General features: G+C 41.7%; 1 protein-coding gene across 1 annotated transcript; it reads left to right on the top strand.

Annotated features, from left to right (window-relative positions):
* The first annotated feature begins 1,752 nt into the window (after positions 1-1,752).
* Positions 1,753-15,652, top strand: LOC146711948 (myosin-4-like). Its single transcript, XM_085455002.1, has 39 exons — positions 1,753-1,956; positions 2,343-2,486; positions 3,663-3,819; positions 3,894-3,921; positions 4,017-4,125; positions 4,207-4,299; positions 4,387-4,450; positions 4,535-4,633; positions 4,712-4,815; positions 4,893-5,031; positions 5,117-5,235; positions 5,842-5,991; positions 6,078-6,248; positions 6,342-6,648; positions 6,733-6,809; positions 7,207-7,294; positions 7,376-7,493; positions 7,565-7,688; positions 7,773-7,909; positions 8,071-8,326; positions 8,406-8,648; positions 8,725-8,901; positions 8,976-9,121; positions 9,719-9,809; positions 10,713-11,102; positions 11,191-11,317; positions 11,400-11,518; positions 11,596-11,792; positions 11,856-12,039; positions 12,461-12,626; positions 12,711-12,835; positions 12,906-13,214; positions 13,297-13,500; positions 14,102-14,227; positions 14,300-14,470; positions 14,569-14,673; positions 14,765-14,860; positions 14,950-15,081; positions 15,162-15,652. Exons 1-39 carry the CDS (start codon positions 1,753-1,755, stop codon positions 15,180-15,182), a joined length of 5,817 nt encoding a protein of 1,938 aa, XP_085311128.1. The 3' UTR covers positions 15,183-15,652.
* Positions 15,653-15,681: the final 29 nt, after the last annotated feature.

Raw genomic sequence — 15,681 nt, forward strand, 5'->3', positions numbered from 1 at the left:
TTTTTTTGTTATGCAGGATTTGGATGAAAATTTGTGTTTATGATTGTTTATTTGGATGCATTAAACAGAAGAAGGCTTGACCAAAAGAACCACAGTTTACTTTGGATTGCAGTGTAGCCAGAAAATGTCTGAGTAAGTATATAACCTTTACAGTGTCCCAAAACAACGATTACAACATGGCATCAATACTGGCCAATGATGACATGACTTCAAATGGCTTTTCTGTCAGATTTTCTCTAAAATCAAGGGTCTTTTCTCAGCACTGAGCAGCTCCTTCAGTGGGAGACTGCGGCACCCACGGTGTGGGACGGAGAGATTTCGCAGGTCTTTCCTCCCCACTGCTGTCAGACTCCATAATAAAGACTTTAACTGATCAAGCACACACATCCATACATATACAATAATACTAAGTGCAATAATCCTTTCTGTCATCGTTGTATTTTTACTCAGTTGTATATAGTATTTGTATTTGTATTCTATTTTTATCTTATTGTATATTTATTTTATTTTATTCTACTGTATATAGTATTTTATTTTATTCTATTCTGTACAGTTGTGTACTGTATTTATTCTTATTGTATTCTAATTTTTGCCTCATAACTTCTGCACTGTCCACTTCCTGCTGTGACAAAACAAATTTCCCACGTGTGGGACTAATAAAGGTTATCTTATCTTATTTACAAGTTCATTGAATACCTTTGTACTGGTTTTATGTATGCTTTTTTCATTTTATGGTTTTACTGTATTGTAATTAGGGCACTCAAGAGAGTACTCCTATGGCCTTCCCAGTTTAAATAATACTAATACTTTTAAATGGTGACTTTACAAATAATTTTTCTTGTAAACAAAATAAGGATAAAAAGGTCAAGGTTGACCGAATTACTTGTTTTTGGACCTTGTATGTTCATTCATACCACCATATTACTATTTTAGGAATTTTCTACAGTAGCTTTGCATGATTTACATTTTCATAGTTCAAAATAATCCTTCTTTGTCTTATTCATTCTTTCTTTTTTCTTTTTTTAGCTGATTTATCTCCTCTCCCTTTCAGACAATTTTCCTCTGACTGGTTGTCTCATGGTAACAAAGTGGGTGGGTGGGCGGAGCTTCAGTCCCTAAGAGCTCTCTCTTTGATCTGATATAAAACCAGAGCTACAATTTGTGTAAATACATGCCCAATACATTTGTGTTTTATTTCTGTTCCATCATGTTATTTTTTATTCAACTGTTTAATTGGTTAGTCCACTTTTCTTTTACTTTGCCAGCTTCACATGTGCCAAACTTACATTAAATATTCTATTTGTCCCAGTGTACTATTCTCCATTTGGGACATTTTAAGGTGTCTGGATCTAAATATAACTGTAGCTTGCACCTTGTGTTTAATCCATGATCCATCCTCATCCGCGATGGGCAGCAGGTTTGTGTAACTCTATCAGTGTATGCCCATGTAAAGGAAGAAGGCTTCACACCAAGGACAATGGTGTGATATAAAAAGGGACAGTGCCACTGGTAAAACCACAGGGTAACGATCCCATTTAACAGCTTCTGCGCTGGAGTTTTGGAAAAGCTGAGACACTTTGTTTGTGATCAGGTCCAAACGCAAACTGTTCAGTGTTTCTGTTCTTGTACTTGTGCAGCAAAGTGGGTGAGTATGATAATGTTCAGGATGCATTTTTTAAGTGTTATGTTGACATAATTTTTAATTCAAGAGATGATTGGTGTGTGTTTTTTAAATCTTTGATTTAGGAGAAAATGAGCACCGATGGGGAAATGACAATTTTTGGGGTGGCTGCCCAGTACCTGCGCAAGTCTGAGAAGGAGAGGACGGAGGCTCAGACACGGCCGTTTGACAGCAAGACGGCGTGCTTTGCGAGCGATGAGAAAGAGATGTATGTCAAGGCTGAGATCCAGGAAAGGGCAGACGGCAAAGTCAGTGTGAAGACGGCGGATGACAGAGTGGGTGGACTGAAGTGTTGCTCTAATAAACTGCTTTGGTGACAACTGAACACAGCCTGGGAAAAAAAGAGCTTTCTGTATATGAGATGTCTCACGAGGACATTATTCTTTCTAATATTTTAGAAGGATTTTATACAGCTGTCATAAAATCTGCAATAAAAAACCTCCTGAACTTTATTATTCTGGCTTTCAACTGAGACATTTAATCTTGCCTGAAGCCCTAAATGCTGCTTCAGTTTCCACAAAAGTAATAATTTGAATGAAAATGTGATTCCACATTATTAAAACGTGTAAAGGCAGTAATTATCCTGCAGGCATTTGGCCTTTGAAAGACCTTTTTCCCCCTTAACTTTGGGCATCGTGTTTCAATATTCATCTTTTTTCAGACTTTAGCTGTCAGAGAGGACCAAGTGTTTCCCATGAACCCCCCAAAGTTTGATAAGATTGAGGACATGGTGATGATGACACACCTCCACGAGCCTGCTGTGCTGTACAACCTCAAGGAGAGATATGCAGCTTGGATGATCTACGTAAGTCAAACATAAAATATGAAGCTGCGCGCAGAGTTAATTAAAACAGCGAGGCGTTAAAAATTGGAAACCAGATTTTCAGATTATTCAGAAGCTGCAGTGTGATTGTTTAGAAACAGATGACTTCACTCTGGGCTTCATAAGTTATATAAGTAAAAATGCAAACTTAAATTAGGAGTTACTGTCGTTTTTTATGAATTATTTTTGTAAAAAATACTAAAAGTTTTAATTTTATAACTAGGAATATACTTTACTTTATTAGAGTGGATCCATAATGTTAAAAATTTGCTAAAATCCAATTTGAGATTATTTTTTTTTTACATTAAAAAAATACATTATACTTCATCTGTACTGTAAAAACCAAAAGTGTGAAATTGTCCATTTTCATACAGTATAACTAATTTGATAGTTGTGCCACAATTTTCATATTTATACAGTTTTTAGTATTTAGCTCCTTAGACGTGTGCACAATGAGAAATAAGTTTCACAGTCTATTTCTGAATAGATTCACCTCACACACACAGATACCTGTGAACTGGTGTTCAGCAACATAGTAAGAAAGTGCTAGAATTTTCTGTAAATGAAGCACTAACTTACTAGGCCTTTTAAAAACTCACAGCAAGATACATTCTCCAAAAGGTCCCATTCATTCACTCATTAGGAGGCCTAATCCATAGCAAATGGCTACAGGTACCTGTGTCGGCACACCTGTCAATCAAAGCAGCTGCAGGCCTAACTTTAAGCTTTATCAACATCTAAATGGATGAGCTATAAAAACAAATAAAACACAAAAATAAATAAATAAAAAGTACCCCTCAATAAAACTCTTTTAAAGCGGGAAACATATTTGAAACAAACTTTAAATCTTATGAAGTTTGGCATGTTAACATGACAGTCTGTGGGGACTTGAGTCTGTCTTGTGTGGAGATTAGAGGAACTGCAGTTTTGGGCACTTCTACATTGGCTCAATTTTCAGCCCCAGAAGAAAGGACAGAAAAATCCGAAACCAAGTTAATGAAATACTCTGTTTTAATGAAGCAGACTAATGTTCCACATGTGGTCAATATAACTTTTGCTGTGATGCAGATTTGAAGGCTGAATTACTTATGCAGCTGCAATGAGCCACCTGATGTTGCAATCGAAAACCTGAAAGCCTCTTCCGTGTTTCCCACGCAGACCTACTCTGGACTCTTCTGTGTGACTGTGAACCCTTACAAATGGCTGCCAGTCTACAACCCAGAGGTGGTCCAGGCCTACAGGGGAAAGAAAAGGATGGAAGTCCCCCCTCACATCTTCGCCCTGTCTGACAACGCCTATCAGTTCATGCTCACAGGTGCCAAAGCAGAAACGTCTCTGCAAAAGGAATCTTTACATTTTTTGTCTAACTTCCATTTCTTCTGTCCTCAGACCGTGAAAATCAGTCTATACTAATCACGTAAGTTTAACAGAGACTGTTTCTCTTCACGAGGACTTTGCATCGAATGACTCGTAGGGTGAAATGTTGGCTTTTTCATTTCTTTTGTTCCTCAGTGGAGAATCTGGTGCAGGAAAGACTGTCAACACCAAGCGTGTCATTCAGTACTTTGCAACAATTGCAGTGTCTTCAGACAAGAAAAAAGAGGCAATTAACAAAATGAAGGTAAGTTCATCAGCAGTCAGTCAGTCAGTGTTTCAGAGTGCAGTGGGCATCAGATTTACGTGAAGGTCCGCTCTTCATCAGGGGACTCTGGAGGATCAGATCATCCAGGCCAACCCTCTGCTGGAAGCTTTTGGGAATGCTAAGACTGTGAGGAATGACAACTCATCTCGCTTTGTGAGTGAGCCTCAGGGACTTTACACTTTGATTTAATTTCCCAGATGGTTGTGAGAAATGAGATGCCCCGTTTTTTGTGTTGAACAGGGTAAATTCATCCGAATCCACTTTGGTGCGACTGGTAAACTGGCATCTGCAGATATTGAGACGTGTAGGTTTATACTCACTAACTTTGGATAAAGAATGAGGTAAATTATCTTTCCACAAAGAGTAAAATGTTTTTTCTTTCTGAAAGATCTGCTGGAGAAGTCGAGGGTGACATTTCAGCTGCGGGCTGAGAGAAGCTACCACATCTTTTATCAGCTTACCTGCAACAAGAAGCCTGAACTGATAGGTGAGCTGATGAATTGTTTTTGAACTACTTTGATGCTCTCAATGCTCATTTGCATAAACCTCATTTCTTTCCCTTCAGATCTACTTCTCATCACCACCAACCCCTACGACTTTGCCTTCATCAGTCAGGGAGAAATCAGTGTGAAAAGCATCAATGACGCTGAAGAGCTAATGGCTACAGACGTGAGTGGACTCAGATCTCGCTGAGCTGAGTTACAGCTCATTCAAATCTGACTTGGCCTCTTTTATTTTAAATACAGGAAGCTTTTGATGTTCTGGGCTTCTCCTCTGAAGAGAAAGCATCCATCTATAAGCTCACTGGCGCTGTGATGCATTATGGGAACATGAAGTTCAAGCAGAAACAGCGGGAGGAGCAGGCTGAGCCAGAGGGCACTGAAGGTGAGGGCGATACAAACAAATAAACAAACAAAAGAAAGAGCTATGAATGAGGTCACATATCTATATTCTTCTGTTTTCCCTGCAGTGGCTGATAAAGCAGCGTATCTGATGGGCCTGAACTCGGCAGATCTGCTGAAAAGCCTCTGCTATCCCAGAGTGAAGGTTGGAAATGAGTACGTCACCAAAGGGCAAAATGTTCAGCAGGTAAGCTCAGAATCTAAAAGCGTTTCATCCTGATAACAGCTCAGTCACACCAGAGTAAAAACAAGATGGAAACCTCTTTGCAACTATGTAAAAAAATCAGCAGTTGCTACGGTGATTGATTTCCTTTTTTCTGAATTTGCCAAACATTTGTTTGGCCAACATCCTCAGTCTCTTGGCATCCAGAGGTTGCAATTGCACAAGTCGCCTGTAGGGAAGCAACCTGTCTCCAAACAACAGCAATCTAACTCAGACTGACTGAATGACATTTAACAGATTGGCGAATGTTTAGAATTGTAAACGCAGCCAGATTGGCAGCACTTTGTGATCAATATGTGCTGATGAGCATTTCATGGCCCCCTCCATTGTTTTCCCTGGAGTGACTGTAACATAAGCAGCCTACACACTCCGAGATTCTGAAGTGTGACGCTGAACGAACTAACTTTGATAGGACATCAAACATGATGCATGCAGTCTGTACAACAATATTACTGAAATGAGGCCAAGATGCGAGGCTATCTATCTATCCCGTTATGCTGCATCCTCCTCAGCTTAGTCTTAGATGTCTTTTGTGCAGCACTGTATGAAGATAATTCACCATCTTTCCAGGTGTACAACTCTATTGGCGCCCTTGCAAAATCAGTCTACGAGAAGATGTTTTTTTGGATGGTCGCAAAAATCAACCAGCAGCTCGATACGAAGCAATCCAGACAACATTTCATTGGAGTTCTCGATATCGCCGGCTTCGAGATCTTTGATGTGGGTGTTTAAAATATATCTGTACATTCCTCACAATCTCACAGAAATTTGTTTATTTACTTGAATAACATATTTTATGTGTTTAGCACAACAGCATGGAGCAGCTCTGCATTAACTTCACCAACGAGAAGCTGCAACAGTTTTTCAACCATCACATGTTTGTGCTGGAACAAGAAGAATACAAAAAAGAAGGGATTGACTGGGAGTTCATTGACTTTGGTATGGACCTGGCAGCCTGCATTGAGCTCATTGAAAAGGTATTATATGCAGTATGATTTAAAAAATAAGAAACATGAAACTTAATGTTTCAAATACGAGAATGTTATTAACAAGAATTTTGGGTTTCCAAGCCAATGGGCATCTTCTCCATCCTTGAGGAAGAGTGCATGTTCCCAAAATCAACAGAGACGTCTTTCAAGAACAAACTCTATGACCAACATCTTGGCAAGAACAACTGCTTCTTGAAGCCCAAACCAGTCAAAGGGAAGCCCGAAGCCCACTTCACGTTGGTGCACTACGCCGGCACCGTGGACTACAACATCACCGGGTGGCTCGAGAAGAACAAAGACCCGCTCAATGAGTCGGTGGTGCAACTTTACCAGAAGTCATCAGTCAAAATACTGGCCATGCTGTACACGCACTACTCTAGATCAGACGGTAAGTATGCCTTTTTTCCACTAGCGCTCGATTGTTTATTAACATGATACGGTCGTGTTATGTTTTAAACTGTCATTGATGCAGAGACAGCTGCAGGAGGAGCCAAAAAGGGATCCAAGAAGAAGGGGGCATCTTTCCAGACTGTGTCGGCTTTGTTCAGGGTAACATAAAATTTACCAGTGGTTTCTAGGGTGTGCATCAATTAGAAATCATCCTGGAAATCAGTTTAAATAAGTAAAGATTGTATTTTTTAATATTCTATTAAAAAATAAATGGTAACACCAAAACCCATCATTTTCTTCACAAATTGTTTGGGGGGGGGGGGGGAATTAAGCTTGTGGTGTAGTTTCCTTCGTCCGTATTTTTAATGCTTGCCCCAGATTTGCTCAAGGTTAACAAATTAAGCCTTGCAGTGCCTCCTAGAAAACCTTTTTTATGGGTAATCTTAAATATTGCTAAGCAACTGCTAGTCATGAGCATAACAAAAAAGTATTCCTGAGTTTAAAAAGAAGTCAAAACTATTAGAACAAAACTTCTACACGTGTGGATTTTCTGCAGGAGAATCTTGGGAAGCTTATGACCAATCTGAGAACCACTCACCCTCACTTTGTGCGCTGCTTGATACCAAACGAGACCAAAACACCAGGTAGTTTTTAATAATCCACTTATTCTGACATTTATATAACCACAGTAATGCAACTAAAATAATTACTGCCTTCAATAACAGGCATAATGGAGAACGGCCTCGTTATCCACCAGTTACGATGCAACGGCGTGCTGGAAGGCATCCGGATCTGCAGGAAAGGCTTTCCCAGCAGAATCCTCTATGGTGACTTCAAGCAGAGGTAAACACTCAAAGCTTTTGAATATTTCATACCTTTTGCTCTTATACTCAGATTTATCATTTCTCCGACAGGTACAGGATTCTTAACGCGAGCGCAGTTCCAGAGGGACAATTCATGGATAACAAAAAAGCTGCGGAGAAGCTCCTTGGCTCAATCGACGTGGATCACACGCAGTACAAGTTTGGACACACTAAGGTTTTTAGTTGTTAACATATAACAAGGGTTAAATGGTAAAGAAGAGCAATGAGAAGTGAGAGTGGTAATGACCTTTCATTTCAGGTGTTTTTTAAAGCCGGCCTGCTCGGCGCCTTGGAGGAGATGAGAGATGAGCGACTGGCACAGGTCGTGATGTCCACTCAGGCTCTGTGTCGCGGATACCTCGTCCGGCTAGAGTATCAGAAGATGATGGCCAGAAAGTAAAGATGCATACTGCATTCATGTGTGGTGGACTAAAAACAAAGAAAGAGAAAATCATACATTAACTCTTATAGGCTGTGCCAACAGGCCCTGCATGCTTTATAGATCCATCACAGCTAAAACCTGCATCTTAAATGAAATGAAATTTCTACTTTGACAGGGACGCAATCTACACCATCCAGTATAACTTCCGTTCCTTCATGAATGTAAAGCACTGGCCGTGGATGAAGCTGTACTTTAAGCTGAAACCTCTTCTGAAGAGTGCTGAGGCTGAGAAGGAAATGGCCCAAATGAAGGTGGACTTTGGAAAACTCAAGGAAGATCTGTCCAAATCAGAAACCCGTCGGCGGGAGCTGGAAGAGAAAATAGTCTCCATCGTACAAGAGAAGAACGATCTGTTGCTTCAAGTCCAGGCCGTAAGTTAAGAACCACTTATTGTCCACGTGGGTGCTGCGACTTTTGAGAAATAATGTTAGCCCACAATCTTGATATCAGGAGGCTGACAACCTGCTGGATGCAGAGGAGAGGTGCGAAGGACTCATCAAAAGCAAGATCCAGCTGGAAGCCAAACTCAAGGAGGTGACCGAGAGACTTGAAGATGAGGAGGAGATCAACGCTGAGCTGACCGCCAAGAAGAGGAAGCTCGAAGACGAGTGCTCTGAACTGAAGAAGGACATCGACGACTTGGAGATGACCTTAGCTAAAGTGGAGAAGGAAAAACATGCAGTAGAAAACAAGGTGAGTCTCCAATCAACTGCTGTATCATCTCAGTAGAGGAGAATTGTTATATCTTCCTTCTTAATCATCGCTGTAGGTAAAAAACCTAGTAGAAGAAATCATGAGCCAAGATGAAAACATCACCAAACTGTCCAAAGAGAAGAAAGCCCTGCAGGAGGCTCATCAGCAAACACTGGACGACCTGCAGTCCGAGGAAGACAAAGTAAACGCGCTTACCAAAGCCAAGACCAAACTGGAGCAGCAGGCGGATGATGTGAGTTATCCTGCATGCAGAAGTACTGAAGTGTACAGCTGCTGTTAAGATGTGTAAGATGGCTTTATCTTTAGCTGGAAGGTTCACTGGAGCAAGAGAAGAAGGTCCGTATGGATCTGGAAAGAGCCAAGAGGAAGCTGGAGGGTGACCTGAAACTTGCTCAGGAGTCAATCATGGATCTGGAGAATGACAAGCAACAGCTGGAAGAAAAGCTGAAAAAGTAAGGACTCAATGTTTTGGTGCTGAAAAGAGTGTTTAAAAATGTTATTTTCTTTATACATATAGGAAACTGAGTTTGTAAGATAGTTAACAGTTTATGGGCAAACAAAGTTTTGAAGCCAGGAAAGGTGTTAGCTGTGAATGGAGGGGCTGTGAGTCACAAACCCACAAAGAATTAATCTGTAGTTTCCCTCTGTGCAAAGTTTTATCATCTCCCGGCTCACTGTTTTGGTTTCTGTTTGACATTCATGCTCCAAACATAAGAGACCAAAAGGACCAGAGCTGGTGGAGATGATAAAGTTTGTACACAGGCAGCTTTATGCAAACATATTCTTCAAACCAGCTCTTTAATCTCACTGCTTACAGCTTGTTGCACTATTTAATGTGTGTTATATATTCATTTATGTGGCACTGTGCACTCACTGGTTACTTTATTAGGTTGCTTGCTAGTACTGGGTTGGAGCCCTTTTTATCCTTGAACATGGTCAACTTGAAATAATGACAGATCCCTCAGAGTAACATATTTCTTTTTAACCCTTCAGGCTTCAAAAATAACAATTTTCAAGCATTCAGCAAGTTTTCCTTTTTTTTTTTACAGGAAAGACTTTGAGTTGTCACAACTGCAGTCAAAGATAGAAGACGAACAAGCACTCAGTGGTCAGCTGCAGAAGAAAATCAAAGAGCTCCATGTGAGAATTGTTTTGAATTACCTGAGCTGGTGTCCACTTCAGGATTTACATTATTGGCAGATAATATAATGATGCAGATGAGAAAGGTTCATCGACTGTATATCTACTTATTCTGCTTTGAGTAGAAACACAACATAACAGATACAGTACATTTTATCTCCATCACTGCAACGTCACTAATATGAAGCTGATTCTGTGCTTTTCTGTAGCGGTTTTCAACAATAGCACTCAACTGATTTCCGATGATGTCCAAAACATTATGGCCAATAACATTTCCTTAGACTGGAGCGCCTATAGCCTGTACACAAAAGATGGACACTGGCTGTAGCATCACTGGACATTGCATCCTGATAGTGACACTAACTGGGATCATAGTTTACAAAATAAACGTCTTGTGTTCAATAAGACCTAAAACTAGTGATTGAAACTTTAAAATAATCAGGAAAGTGTTTACTGAGGTCATAGATTGTAAATAAAATAGGCAGGAAGGCAGAAAATGAAAATAAGTCAGGTTTAAACCTCTGCAAGCGAATAAATAAAGAAGGCTCCACAAGACTGACATCAGTGGCTACAGGAGGGGCCGTATCCCAAAAAATCTGACAAAGACATGACTTCAATTTCATCTGTGTAATGTTTCATTATCAAAACTGGCAAAATGTGAGCTGGTTTTAACAAAAGCAACAAGAAGAACTGGTGAAAAAGGAGGTACAAGTTGCTCTGACCCACTTTTCTAAACTTTTGGTCTTAAGAAAAGTGGGTCAACTAAAATGTTAGCCACATGAACTGGATGTCTCACGTGTCCCAGGTTAAAAAATACCACACATGCACTAAAAGCTTTCAATTTAAATGGTGCAACCATTTTTAAATAACAAATAAAATTCCTGAATCACATTTGCAACTCAGGCCCGAATTGAGGAGCTGGAGGAGGAAATCGAGGCCGAGCGTTCGGCTCGAGCCAAAGTGGAGAAGCAGAGGTCTGATCTGTCCAGGGAACTCGAGGAGATCAGCGAGAGGCTGGAGGAGGCCGGAGGAGCCTCCGCCGCTCAGGTGGAGATGAACAAGAAGCGTGAAGCTGAGTTCCTCAAACTTCGCAGGGAGCTGGAGGAGTGCATGCTGCAGCATGACGCTACCTCTGCTGCTCTGCGCAAGAAACACGCAGACAGTGTGGCCGAAATGGGAGAACAGCTGGATAACGTGCAGAGAGTCCGGCAGAAGCTGGAGAAGGAGAAGAGTGAGTTAAGGCTGGAGTTGGATGACATGTCGAGCAATATGGAATCCGTGGCCAAAACAAAGGTTGGTCATTAAACTTGTCTTTGTCTTTACGCTCCCTTCAATGTAAAAACATTACAAGGTTTATGTTTTTGCTTTCTTAAATTTGAAGATCAATTTAGAGAAAATGTGCCGATCACTTGAAGATCAACTGAACGAGGTGAAAACCAAAGAGGAGGAGCATCTGAGGCTCATTAATGACCTTTCGAGCCAGAAAGCTCGGCTTCAGACAGAAAACGGTAAGGAGTAAAGTAAACAAGCTGGAAGTCAAATAAAGTCACAGATACACCTGCTTTAATTCTCTTTACACCTCCCATCCAGCTGAGATGTCTCGGCAGCTGGAAGAAAAGGAGTCCCTGATGTCACTGTTAACCCGCGGTAAGCAAGCCTTCATTCAGCAGATCGAGGAGCTGAAACGGCTTCACGAGGAGGAGGTGAAGGTAAGCTGTGCCGAAACACACTAGCCTGAATGTTTGGCAGTTTAGTGTGTTCATGGTGTCGCTTTCATTCTGCTCAGGCTAAAAACGCCTTAGCTCACAGTTTGCAGTCATCACGTCATGACTGCGAGCTGCTAAGGGAGCAGTACGAGGAGGAGCAGGAGGCCAAAGCCGAGCTGCACCGCTGTCTGTCCAAGGCGAACAGCGAGGTGGCTCAATGGAGAACCAAATACGAGACAGACGCCATCCAACGAACCGAAGAGCTCGAGGAGGCAAAGTAAGAACAGTCTTCATTTCACTTTAAATGTTGTGCTAATGATGACCCGAATTTCTCCTACAGGAAGAAGTTAGCCTTCCGTCTGCAGGATGCAGAAGAAGCTGTGGAGGCCGTTAACTCCAAGTGTTCCTCTCTCGAGAAGACGAAGCAGCGGCTGCAGGGAGAGGTGGAGGACCTAATGATGGATGTGGAGAGGTCTAATGCTGCTGCTGCCACTTTGGACAAGAAGCAGAGAAACTTTGACAAGGTTTGGTTTTCATGAGATATCCTAAAATTGCTGATGTGACTGATGCATTCGTTAAGAGGTTCAGTAAGAAGAATATCCTGCAGGAGGAAGGTAGAGTGGAACAGGTGAGAATTACTTTAATAGTGGTCAACACTCCCAAACCTCTCTTTACGCAGCTGTTAATAAGACAAAACTCGTAGGATAATTAAAGTACTGACTTCAGTTCAAGCCATAACTATTTGTCAGCAATCTGCTAACACTGTTCAGTTGTTTAGCAGCATTATAGAGGATATCTGGTGCCAAAGACCCAAAGGAAGGATAAAGATTGTATGATACCTGATGTCTTGTTGAGCGTCCATATGCAAGCAGCATCATGTTTTGACAATAAAGTGATATATTTATCTGAAACCATTTACTGATATGTGAGCCTTTTATTGTAAAGGTTGTTGCTGAGTGGAAGCAGAAATACGAGGAGGGTCAAGCAGAGCTGGAGTCAGCTCTAAAAGATGTTCGCTCTTTGGGCACGGAGAACTTCAAGATGAAGAATGCCTTTGAGGAATGCCTGGAACAAGTGGAGACACTCAAACGGGAAAATAAAAATCTGCAGCGTATGTCAAGGTCCCCCTTTTTATAAAAATCTCTAATAATGCAGCAAAATGTCGATCGTTATCATGATTTCCTTCTCCCTGCAGAGGAAATCATGGATCTCACGGAGCAGCTGGGAGAGATGGGGAAAACCATCCACGAGCTCGAGAAAGCAAAGAAACAGGCTGAGCAGGAGAAGTTAGAGGCTCAGACGGCTCTGGAGGAGGCAGAAGTGAGTAGAAGAACAATATTTAAACAAACTCTGCTGTCTCTGGGTATTATTACTGCATGTCCTTGTTCAGGGCTCACTGGAGCACGAGGAATCCAAGATCCTTCGAGTCCAGCTGGAGCTAAACCAGGTGAAGTCTGAGGTGGACAAGAAGCTAGCTGAGAGGGACGAGGAGATCGAACAGCTGAAGAGGAACAGCCAAAGAATCATCGACACAATGCAAACCAATCTGGATGCTGAGGTCCGGAGCAGGAACGACGCCCTCAGAGTGAAGAAGAAGATGGAGGGAGACCTGAACGAGATGGAGGTCCAGCTGAGCCACGCTAACAGGCAGGCGGCCGAGGCCCAGAAACAGCTGAGGAACATTCAAGTTCAGCTCAAGGTGGGCCGCGTGTAGACAGCGAGAAGAGTTTGTTATTACCTCAGCTTAAGAACATGCTTCTATTTATAACATTTCTGTTTAGGAGGTCCAGATTCAACTCGATGACGCCCTGAGAAACACCGATGACATGAAAGAGCAGGTGGCCATGTCGGAGCGCAGGAGCAACCTCGTGCAGGCTGAAATGGAGGAGATCCGAGCAGCTCTGGAACAGACCGAGAGAAGCCGCAAGCTAGCGGAGCAGGAGCTGCTGGATGCCAGCGAGAGAGTTCAGCTGCTACACTCACAGGTTCAGATCCACCAGTTTTACATGTGCACACATTTTTTTATTAGCAATAGATGGCACGACCACAACGGACAGCTATTGACCATGAGTTGGTGGTAGGGTTGAGAAATGTTGGGGGTCAGGCCAGAACTGGGGTTATATTTATGAAGAATGTGCAATCAGATGAAAGGCATCCTGCAGACTAAATGATTCAGTAAATGATATTAAATGATCAGGCTGCTCTCCCTGAGGTGAGATCAGTGAAACCTGCAACCTGCAAATAATTTATCTAATTTAGCGAATCGATGTCAGGTCATAAATTTGTTGACGAAAATCTGTGTCAGTGTCTGTCAGTAATGGGTACAAACCTCAGAAGTATTCCAGTTCTTTGTTTTTTCTTACTTATAAGTTTCAATAGATTTAGTAGAACAAATAAAAATATATTTGGCAAACTTTTCAAACCAGATTTTTAATTTTCTCAGAATTTTCTCAGATCGCAGCAGTCGTAGCTCTACAGTTAGAATCCACTTTTTCTCTGAAACAACATCTATTTAAATATTTGAAGGTATCACGACTCATCATCATTATTTGTCCCTCTTATGTTAATTCAAATCCTCGCCTGCAGAACACCAGCCTGCTCAACAGTCGGAAGAAGCTGGAGGCGGATCTGTCTCAGATTCAGAGTGAGATGGATGATAGTGTCCAAGCAGCCAGGAACGCTGAGGAGAAAGCCAAGAAAGCCATCACTGATGTAAGTCGATTTGTCTCAGTGTAAGCCTAAAAGATGCAGCAGTATGCTAGCCATTTTATTACTTTTTTTCAGGCGGCCATGATGGCGGAGGAGTTGAAGAAAGAGCAGGACACCAGCGCTCATCTGGAGAGGATGAAGAAGAACCTGGAGGCGACTGTCAAAGACCTGCAGCAGCGCCTCGATGAGGCCGAGAACCTGGCCATGAAAGGCGGAAAGAAGCAACTCCAAAAACTGGAAGCCAGGGTAATCTGACCAAATAACATCTTTCATCAGCTTTAGGAACAGGAGGGTGTTGCTCAAAAACACAGGAGACTGATGACCAAACATTTTCGCCCTTCCAGGTGCGAGAACTCGAGAACGAGCTTGAAGCGGAGCAGAGACATGGCTCAGAGTCTGTGAAAGGTGTGCGCAAACTCGAGCGCAGGATTAAGGAGCTCACCTATCAGGTAGAAAAAACCCTGTTCACTTTCACAATGCAAGGTTTTTACAAATGTTTCAAAAAATGGAGATCGTTTCTTTTCTGTCACCAAAAACTAGTCCGAGGAGGACAAGAAGAACATGATGAGACTGCAGGAGCTGGTAGACAAACTCCAGCTGAAGGTGAAAGCGTACAAGAGGCAGGCTGAGGAAGCTGTGAGTGTTTTTTCTGTCAAACATGTTGTAGTTAGATGTTTGGAGAATTTGGAGAATTTGATTTAGTTTTTTTTTTTGGTTGTTAACAGGAAGAGCAAGCCAACACTTACCTGACTAAGTTGAGGAAGGTGCAGCATGAGCTGGAGGAGGCCGAAGAGCGAGCCGACATCGCTGAGTCCCAGATCAACAAGATGAAAGTGAAGAATCGAGACACGAGCAAGGTGATCGAATCAGCCAAAGCTAATGCACCTTAAACTCACTGTAATAAGCGCTAATGACTTCTTGTTCTTCTCATTTTCAGGTAAAAGATAGCGGGGAGTAGCGGCGATTAAAGGGCATTAAGATGATATCGAAAGCTGAGTCTCTGAAACTCATTTGAGCTCATTTACAACATATTCTTAATCAAACGTGTGTTTTTCTTCCATTTAAAGCCACTGTGGGTATAATTTATGTAACTTAATTCTCAGATAAAGACCTAAAATTGGTGGAGAACAAAATCAGAGATAAAAAGATGAAGCGGTGCTCAGTTACAGAGCAGTACTGCCATGATAACGTTGATCTGGACGCTGTAAAACGAGCAGCAGCATCCTGCCAGCGGCTGATATTTTAATAACTGAAAAATAAAAATTCTGTCTTTGGCTTCCTCCCACAGTCCAAAGACACATTTAGTAAGGTTAGGTTAACAAATCTTCACGTCATACACACAGTGACTTTAAACCTTAAGCGAGGCAGTTATCTTCTGTATTTGCTTAAATGTATTTGTGTTGTGTTATTGAATGTGTGTTGCCTCAATTATAATAAAATCCTTAATCTTAAAAAAA

This window comes from Copadichromis virginalis, linkage group LG4 (genome assembly GCF_057382275.1).
Source record: "Copadichromis virginalis isolate Kocher_CV1m ecotype Utaka linkage group LG4, C_Virginalis_male_GT1.1, whole genome shotgun sequence".
NCBI classification, from domain to species: domain Eukaryota; kingdom Metazoa; phylum Chordata; class Actinopteri; order Cichliformes; family Cichlidae; genus Copadichromis; species Copadichromis virginalis.